Source organism: Equus przewalskii, chromosome 12 (assembly GCF_037783145.1).
Source record: "Equus przewalskii isolate Varuska chromosome 12, EquPr2, whole genome shotgun sequence".
Taxonomy (NCBI): Eukaryota; Metazoa; Chordata; class Mammalia; order Perissodactyla; family Equidae; genus Equus; species Equus przewalskii.
The window spans coordinates 8609985-8617986 of record NC_091842.1 but is presented as its reverse complement, the minus strand read 5'-3'; the positions used below and the strand labels follow the sequence as shown (position 1 = coordinate 8617986).

Sequence of the window (8002 nt, the reverse complement as noted above, 5' to 3'; positions counted from 1 at the left end):
AGAGCCTAGGGCAGCGCCGGGCGTCGAGGGCGTGGGAGGCCGAGGCGGGGTGAGGCGGGCGCGGCGGGAGGCCTGGCGGGGGCGCGGGCGCGGGGCACAGAGGTGCGGCCCTGCCCTGCCCTCCCCCCAGACGCGACATGTTGCCCTGGCCCCCTCCGTGGGGGGGCGCGGGCGAGGAGCAGGCGCCCCAGGAAGAAGGCCCCTTGGCGGGCAGTGACCCCAGCGAGGCCTGGGACTCTGGAGACGAAGCCCTGGGGGAGCCAGGAACACCCCCACCGGACAGGTGAGGGCTCGGCCCGAGGCACCTGGGGGACATCCGACGGCAGACCACAGTGTGAGGTCTTCCCTCAGTTGTCCATAGGGAAGAATGGGTGTGACCAGCCTCCCCGCACAAGGCACCCTTGGCCCTTGTCCGTTTTCAGACTGGGAGGGGGAAAGGGGAGTGAGGGCAGCTGTGACGGGAACATCTCATACCTCCCCTTCCCAGCCCTCAGCCCCGGTCCCCAAGGCCTTCCTGGACTCGGAGAGAGCAGCTGCTGTCCCAGGCGCCCCCAGGCACGGCTGCTGAGCAGTGGCCCAGAACCCCGGGTAGGTACAGGGCCTTGCTGCCCTTCCCCCACAGGACCCTTTCATCGACCCCTGAGCCTGTCTTAATCTCTTCGAGTTCCCCCCCCCCAGTGCCGCTTTCCCCCCAGATGGCCTGGGAGGTGGCCCCCTCAAGGATGACCTTGCTAGCACCCTGGGACCTCAACTACGACTCTAAAGCAGGACCTTGGCTGGTGTGGGTGAGTTTAGGGGTGCCTAGGGCTCCGGCCTTGGGGTGGGGCAGGGGTGCCCTGGCAGGGGGCTGAAGCCCTAGTGATCTTTCCTGCCCCTCCACAGGGGCCCAGCTCTGCATCTGGCGTTGCCTTCTCAGGCCGGACCTTGTGTCATCCCTCATTCTGGCCACTGTATGAGGCAGCCTCAGGCAGGAACCCCAGGCCCCTGGCTCCTGCAACAGGACATCAGAATGGAGAGCATGCAGGTACTTCCCTTGGTCCCCTCAGACCTTGGAGTGATGCTGCATGCGCCCCGTAGGGAACAGCGCAGAGCTCGAGGGCGTGGGGACCCCTCGCCTGCCACCATAGCCGCTTCTTGTCCCCAGGGTTCCCGGTGATGTGCTGTGAAGACGTCTTTCTTTCCGACCCTCTGCTGCCGCGAGGGCAGCGTGTTCCCCTGTACCTGTCTGAGGCCTCTCAGCAGGTGAGCGCTCTTCCTGCTCTGGCCTCAGCCCAGCCTCCCTGCCGGCTCAGGTGGGGACACTTCCCCCTCCTCTCTCCTCTCTCCTCAGGTGCTGGGCTCTCTGAAGCTGCTGCTCCCACCCCCTATTATGTCCCCCTGGGTCCTCCCCACCTCATCCCCTGGCTGCTCCACCGCCTGGCTCAGTGGGCCTGAGCTGATCGCCCTCACTGGCCTCCTGCAGATGAGCCAGGGGGAGCCAAGACCCAGCTCCTCCATCTCAGGGGCTCCCACGCCCCCTGCTGGCCCCCCTGACCCTCTCTCTGACCACCCAGGCCTCAGTGGTGGCGGGAGCTGTTCTCACTGTGCTGATCCATCGCTCCCAGGGACCCCAGACAGTCATTGTCTATAGCTCCTCTGGGGGCAGAGTGGGCCCCCTGTTCCCCCAGGCAGATTCTTTGACAATAAAACAGTGCTGGTTTGCAAACAGGCTCCTTGTGGCGAGTAGCAGAGTGGGGCGCCGAGGCAGGGATGGGATCTCTTCCTCCACCACGGCTTTGGCTGCCCTCCCTCAAATTCTGGTTACTCATTGGCCACCCCCTACAGTGAGATCGGGGAATCTGTGGATCTAAGACCTTTCCAGATTGACCAAGCAGGAAACCTTTAATTGTGGGGTGGGGCCAGGGTGGGGGTCCAGAGTACAGTCCCCCAGACTAGTGGGATGCAGGTACTCCATGAGCTCTGCTGGGTCCCGGAGAAGGGAGGATGGTGTGAGCACGTGGCTGGCATTGGGAGAGGCAAACTAGGGAGTAAGGGGGTGGCACTTCACTTTTTGGGGGGCACTAGGGATAAGATACCTGGTGCTTTCATCCAACTTGTGCTGTGCCCCGGGAGTTAGGCTCTGGGGCTGGGTTAGTTCTTTGGCTGGGAGGAGACACAAGGCAGGCACTGCAGGTGTAGGGGGGAGGGGGATCCATGTGGGAGTCGTCACCAGAGGCAGGATTGGGGGCCAAGGCCAACCTGAGACTCTGGAGCAATGCTGCAGGAACCCTGTGGGGAAACAGAGAGGATCAGGGTTTTAGCTGAGAAAGCCTACAAGTTTGTAGAGTTTTTTTTCTTTTTGTAAAGGGGAGAGGTTCTAGAATTTTCTCCCTTAAGAGAATCCAACTTCTTGTGGAACCTCCTTCTGGAAGTTTCCCAGGCACCACAGCTAGAAGGGGCAGAGTGGGCAGCGGGACCTAAGGGGCAGCTCAGGGCCTCTACAGATCACACGTCCTAAGGGGCACCTGGGCCTTAGAGCCCCTCCGCCGTGGGCACAGGTGTGAGGGGTGGTTGAGGGGGGGCGAGCGGGAGGGCACTGGTAGCTGCCCGATTTTCTCTCCCCTCCTCCTCATCCATCCGTCAGCCCTGGCTAGACAGGGCGGGGCGCCAGGTTTCCTCACCCGCGCCTCGCCAAGGTTCTGGAACTCGATGCTCGCGTAGCTGTGCGGGCGGTGAGTGCTGGCCCCGGGGGTGTCGCCTCGCGCCCGCAGAGGAGGGACCAGGTCCAGGTCGATGTAGTTGAGGCGGCCGTCGGGCGGCTGCGGTACGGTAGTGCCCATTCCTACGTAGTCCGGGGCCACGTACTCGATGCACACGTACTCCCCGGCTAGCTCGGACGGCGCCTGCAAGCAGGGGTGAGCTCCCGCCGGTCCCCAGCTGTCCCCGACGCCGAGACGGGGGCCTCGGAGCCCGAGTCCAGGCTCCCCGGCCCCGGGCTTGTAGAAACCGGGCAGGGAGCTCGAGGAAAAGGACCCTGGTGCAAAGCGGCTCATGGGCACGTATTCAGTGCCCCCCGAGTCCTGGAGTGGCTGGCGAGGAGCGGTGCTGGCGGCTGCCGGAAGGCCCGGGGGCGCCATCACCATGTAACCGCCTGCATCGCCGCCCCCCATGGGCTCATAGTCACTCCTGGCTCCCATGGTTATGTAACCCCCGCCTTGCTCCAACCCCTGGGGGTACGAGGCTACTGCCCCCAGCGTCACCAGGGTCTTGAGGGTTGCTTGCTCGCTCCTCTCACCCAGGCAACCCGGACGGCTCAGACTGATTGATTGGGCCGCGGAGGCCGGGGTCTCATAAGGTTGGGGGACAGAGAACCCGGGGGCGCTTGTCGGGGGATCCCTTGGCAGTGGCTCAGCCCTACCACCGGTAACGCCGTCCCCGAGTCTCTTCATGGCGGCCAGAACGGTCTCGTGAATGCTTTGGGCCACCACACCATCGGGCGCCTGTAGCCACAGCTCCCCGGGACCCGTGGGCGCTGAGCGACCGAGCTCCAGGAAGAAGAAAGAGTCTGCGTGGCCGCAGCGGCGCACACTGAGCAAGGACAGGCGGAGGGCCGGCGGCGGCCATGCCTGGGTGTCCCCGGAGCCTCTACCCCTGGGCTTCCGCAGCAGGCTCAGTACCCCAGAACCCAGGCACAGGCGGTAGCCGCCACTGCCCAGGCCTCGTGTCCGCCCCAGCCCCTTGGGCCGCAGCGTCACGGGCCAGACGTCCTGAAACGGAGCGAGGATCCAGGTCCCGGGGGCCTCTTGGGAACTAGGACCTGGAGAGACAATGGGCTGGTCGGGGAGGTTGGAGTCACTGTGCCCCGAGAACTGAACACGTGGAAACTCTTCATGTTTGAACTTGATTTCGCAGACTTAGGGGGAGGGAGAGCCTACGGATAAACCGAATCCTTGATCACCCGCCTCCCCCCACCCCGCGCCATCCCCTCCTGCCCAGGGCTTGGGCCTCACCGGCGGCGGCGCGCGCCTGGAGCAGGGCGCTGTACCACGCCTGCTGCTCCGCCTCGCTGGCCGCCGCCACGCCCAGGCTGCGGTCGCGCGTGTAGAGGACGATCAGGTGGCGGTGGCGCGCGTCCACGCGCTTGCTGATGGTGCACGCGCCCGCCAGGCTCACGCTGAGCTTGGGCGGCGCTCGGCCGGCGCGGAACAACTTCTCGCTCTCGTAGCACTCGAGGCGCGGCGGGTCCGCGCGGAGCACGAAGAAGCGGCGGCGCTGGGACTTCTGCTTCCGCAGGTGGCCGCAGAGCCGCACGTCATCGGGCCAGGCCGAGGGCCGCGGCGGACCGGGGGGCGCGTCGGTGGACTCGGACTCCGGGGTCGCCGTGGGGCCACCGTCTCCGGGCTTCATCCCCGGCCAAAGGCAGTAAAGTGGTCGGAGGAGGGACGGAGACGGCTGGGAAAAGACCCGCAGACGTGGGGTGGAGGTGGTGCTCCCAGGGACGGGGGCGTCCAGACAAGTCTTGATGCCCAGCGTCTGTCCCCTGCTTCCGACTTGAAGTTTGGGGCAGGGGGCTTGCAGTGGCCCCTTGCTGCGCGCAGCGTGTGCCCCAGAGGCTGCCCGGTGGCCTGCGATACCCGGGGCTCCAACGGCCTCTAATACTCCGAGGCTCGACCCCAGCCGGCTCCGCGCGCCTCCCGTCGCCTCCTTTCCCCTCCCTCGCTCTGCCGAGCCGACTGCTCCGGAGTCCCCACCCCCGCGAGGTTAACCCTCGCGCGCCCCGGGCTCTGGACGCCGGGCCGTGGGAGTGGAGTTGGAGCTGGAAAGTCTAGGGGAGGCAGCCTCCGCCCCACCCCACCCCCTCGCACTGGGCTTTCGCAGGGGCGGGGAGTGTGGGGGCGTCTCCACTGGTCTGAGCTGACTGCCGAGAAAGCGACGATGTGAGGTGAATGTGAATGCAACTGTGTCCGAGGTGACCGCACTGGCGGCGTCCACAGTCCTGGCCATTAGTGGGAGGCTAAGCCGGGCCACCCTTCCAGCAGCAGCCCATTCCAGCTCCTGCCACTCTCCACTCGGGCTCTAGGCGTCCGGCACCTGGGTCGCCCCTTCCCACCTAGGAATGGTTCTGTACTCTTCCTTCCCAAGTAACCCTAAGAGCCGGGCTCCTCAAGCATAGGGCTGTGCGCTGTCAGACAAGCTGGAGGTTGTTTCTCTGTGGGTTTGGGGTGATAGGCCGTGTCTTGGGATAGGTTAACTTCTGGATTGGTCCCTGTGCACAGACCAGTCCCACCAGAATCCCAGTCAAGTGGCCGCTGAAGGAGATCCTGTGGAGGAAAAGACCATCTCTCAGGGCATGTCCCTCTTGCTGCCCCATTGCCCTCAGCCCCTCCTCACCACCACTGTCCAAAAATGCATGGGCCTGTGGAAGGCTCTCATCACAGAAGTGCAGACTCTCTGGCGGAGATACCCTTTGCCCCTTGCATTCTGAGTGGTTTGAGATGGGGCTGGGATTCAGACATTTTACACCCTACTTCTGATCCTTGCAAGGACCACCGACTCATGCTGGGGGTGATGGCGCTGGTCAGTGCACACCCTGCAAGACAAACCAGCAGTTGACACAAGGGTGGGGGCCTTAGAGGACCTTGTGATATCACTTTCATGGCAAGTAAGATATCTACAGGAGGGAGCTGAGGGTTGGGCGGTGAGGAGGGCAATCGTGGCCCCTATTAAAGATGGAGCACCTTTAGGGTAAGGAAGGAGATAGAACAAGAGCACCGAAGCAAGGGAAGCTGCCTCTCTTCTCAGACTGGTCCAAGGGCCAGGGCCACCTGAGCAGGCAGGGCAAGGCCTCCCACCTGTGCCCCTCCACTTCCCAGCCCTGGGAGGAAGGGGCTCCTCTGTGAGCTGGAATCCTGCAGAAGCCAGTTGTGCCATGTGCATGGAAACTAGGATCCTTGAACATCTTTACAAGGGTCATGTTGAGAGTGCAGGGAGCCAACTAGTGAGGATGGGCATCTGGCTAGCAGGCAGGCGGTGCCCAGAGCCCACTCCAGGTGCCTCCTGGTCAGCCAAAGTCCCCCCAACGTACAGGAGAGGTGCTGGGCTCAGGTGGTGCACTGGGGCCAGTGGCAGCCACCACCACTGGTGGGTGTTGGCCAGGGAGAGGCAGGTATGTGATGGATCAATAAGTGGCCACCAAAACAAGTGTGTTCAAGGCCATAGCCTCCAGTGTGGCCTTGACATATGCACCCTGTGCACAGTGGCAGGAACACAAAAGACCTTCCCAGCCTTGGCACTGCCTCAAGGAGTTGGGCACCCACAGGGAGCCTGCCGTGCTCCTGGCCTGGAGCCTTACTCCCCAGGCTTGATTTGAAGCTACCCACAGGAGGGTCTCTTACCTATTCCTTCCTGCTCCCCATCAACCAGGCCACTTTACAGCACCTCAGTCCTTGTAAAATCACAGCTGCTGTCACAGAGACCAGCTCCAAACTACCTTGTGTCATTGAGCCCCTAAGTGCTGGGCAAAGATAAAGCAGGAAGCGGCAGGCACCTGAGTGCCTGGGCTCTGGGCAGGCGACAGCGGTAGAGTGGGCTGGTAATCAGTGCCAGGCGATTTAGCCTGCTGGGTACCAGGAAAAGCCTGGAGCCAAACAACTGGCCTAATCAGTCGCCCTAGCAACGACACTACCCTTGGCCTTACCCAGACAAGATTTATTTTAGCCTGTTGCCCTGGTAACTGGAGTTGCTCCCCAGGGACAGGAAGTGGCAGAACCTCAGCTTGGCTGGGTGAGAACACCTCCCCCAACCTGAGGAGTCCACCTGTGCACCCCCCTGCCAGGTGCAGGGCAGCCATGGATGGGCTCTGCACATTCTAAGTCCCCATGGAAGAATCTTGTTACCAGGGAGAGGAACTTACCGGAGGAGCCTGGGGTGCTACGGCTGGGCTGTTCCCCGTGCCCTCCCTCCCCATCTGCAGGAACAGTGCCATCTCCTTCCTTCAGCAGCCCCTCCCCCGCCCCACCACCATGGTGCAGGCTCCAATGTGGAGGGAACAGAGCTTCCGAGGTCCTGGGGCCTGGCTCCTGCTTCTTCACCCACAGGGGCAGCAGGAGGTGACCTGCTGCAGGCTGGGGCCGAGCCAGAGACTGTTGTCTGCAGAGCATGGTCACAGTGTTGGCCAAGGGAATGGTAGGACTTGGTCAGAAGCCTAGTGGGAGCCTGGGTGAGTCCCTCCGCCCCCATGATGTGCTTGTGGTGGGGTTCAGATTTGTGACCACCAGGCAGGGCCGTGCAGGGCCCGGGCAGGAGGAAGACAGCCCAGTCATTTAGACATTTTCTGTCAGCCCAGGGATTTTTCCATTCTTCGCCTCTCGCCTGGAGAGAGGGGGCCCTTTGGAGGCGGCACTACGGCTGTTCCCTGCCAAGAGAGGCAGCTGCAGTCCTGGTCTCCGTCTGTGCCTAGGGAACTCTTGGTTTTGCTGCCCTGGGGTCGGAGGCTGACCCTGTGTAACTTCTCTGACTGGTTGGTCGTCCTGCCCTGGCCAGTGAGCTGGCTGGAGTCCACGTCGGACAGAGTGACTGGGAGGCGGAACTGCAGGGAGGTCCCGGGCCCAGGCACCAAGCAGTAAGGAGAGCCCTGGGTAACAGCAGGAGCGTGACTGAAACGCAGGAAGAGGCACTGCAGCCCCTGGGCCTCTAGTCTCACCTCCGCACCTCAGCATACGGGCTAGGAAAGGAGGTGTGGGAGGGCTGGGGAAAGGAAGACTGGGCTCCTCCTCCTCCCACACCACGACGGATCTCAGCTTCCCTCCCTCCTTGGCTCTAAGCAGAGAGAATGGGAAACAAAGAAAGGGAGGAGAGAGAGACAAGCAAGGGTGACAGAAAAATACTGGGAGAAGGGGACAGAACATGAAAAACCCGGGAGAAAAGGATGGTGGTCCACCCAGGAGATCCACCAGGACATGGGAGGAGGGCAGAGGCTGAGAGAACAGACACAAGACAGGAGGGGTACTGAGCCTTGGAAAGG

General features: G+C 63.1%; 2 protein-coding genes across 3 annotated transcripts; one reads left to right on the top strand and one right to left on the bottom strand.

The window, feature by feature from the left end:
* Positions 1–2: 2 nt before the first annotated feature.
* Positions 3–1705, top strand: SAP25 (Sin3A associated protein 25). 2 transcript variants are annotated; one of them, XM_008527327.2, is made up of 6 exons: positions 5–283; positions 488–588; positions 679–785; positions 883–1024; positions 1145–1242; positions 1331–1705. In XM_008527327.2, the coding sequence occupies exons 1-6, from the start codon at positions 138–140 to the stop codon at positions 1628–1630; spliced, it is 894 nt and encodes a 297-aa protein (XP_008525549.2). In that variant the 5' UTR covers positions 5–137; the 3' UTR covers positions 1631–1705. The 2 variants fall into 2 exon arrangements, with proteins under 2 accessions (XP_008525548.2, XP_008525549.2); XM_008527326.2 differs by having other exon boundaries at positions 3–283; positions 488–785.
* A 157-nt stretch (positions 1706–1862) lies between these two features.
* On the bottom strand, positions 1863–5300 carry LOC103555632 (insulin receptor substrate 1-like). The gene is made up of 3 exons (XM_008527325.2): positions 3990–5300; positions 2661–3796; positions 1863–2268 (listed from the first exon to the last, which is right to left on the bottom strand). The coding sequence occupies exons 1-3, from the start codon at positions 4384–4386 to the stop codon at positions 2206–2208; spliced, it is 1596 nt and encodes a 531-aa protein (XP_008525547.2). The 5' UTR covers positions 4387–5300; the 3' UTR covers positions 1863–2205.
* Between the last annotated feature and the right edge of the window lie 2702 nt (positions 5301–8002).

Excerpts from the sequence above, each read along its gene's own strand:
- LOC103555632 (XM_008527325.2), bottom strand. The coding sequence starts at position 4,386 with ATGAAGCCCGGAGACGGTGGCCCCACGGCGACCCCGGAGTCCGAGTCC. Across the intron at positions 3,797-3,989 it reads CCAGGCGCGCGCCGCCGCCG|GTCCTAGTTCCCAAGAGGCC; the intron begins GTGAGGCCCAAG and ends TTGTCTCTCCAG. Across the intron at positions 2,269-2,660 it reads AGAACCTTGGCGAGGCGCGG|GGTTCCTGCAGCATTGCTCC; the intron begins GTGAGGAAACCT and ends GTTTCCCCACAG.
- SAP25 (XM_008527326.2), top strand. The coding sequence starts at position 138 with ATGTTGCCCTGGCCCCCTCCGTGGGGGGGCGCGGGCGAGGAGCAGGCG. Across the intron at positions 786-882 it reads CAGGACCTTGGCTGGTGTGG|GGGCCCAGCTCTGCATCTGG; the intron begins GTGAGTTTAGGG and ends GCCCCTCCACAG. Across the intron at positions 1,243-1,330 it reads TGTCTGAGGCCTCTCAGCAG|GTGCTGGGCTCTCTGAAGCT; the intron begins GTGAGCGCTCTT and ends CTCTCTCCTCAG.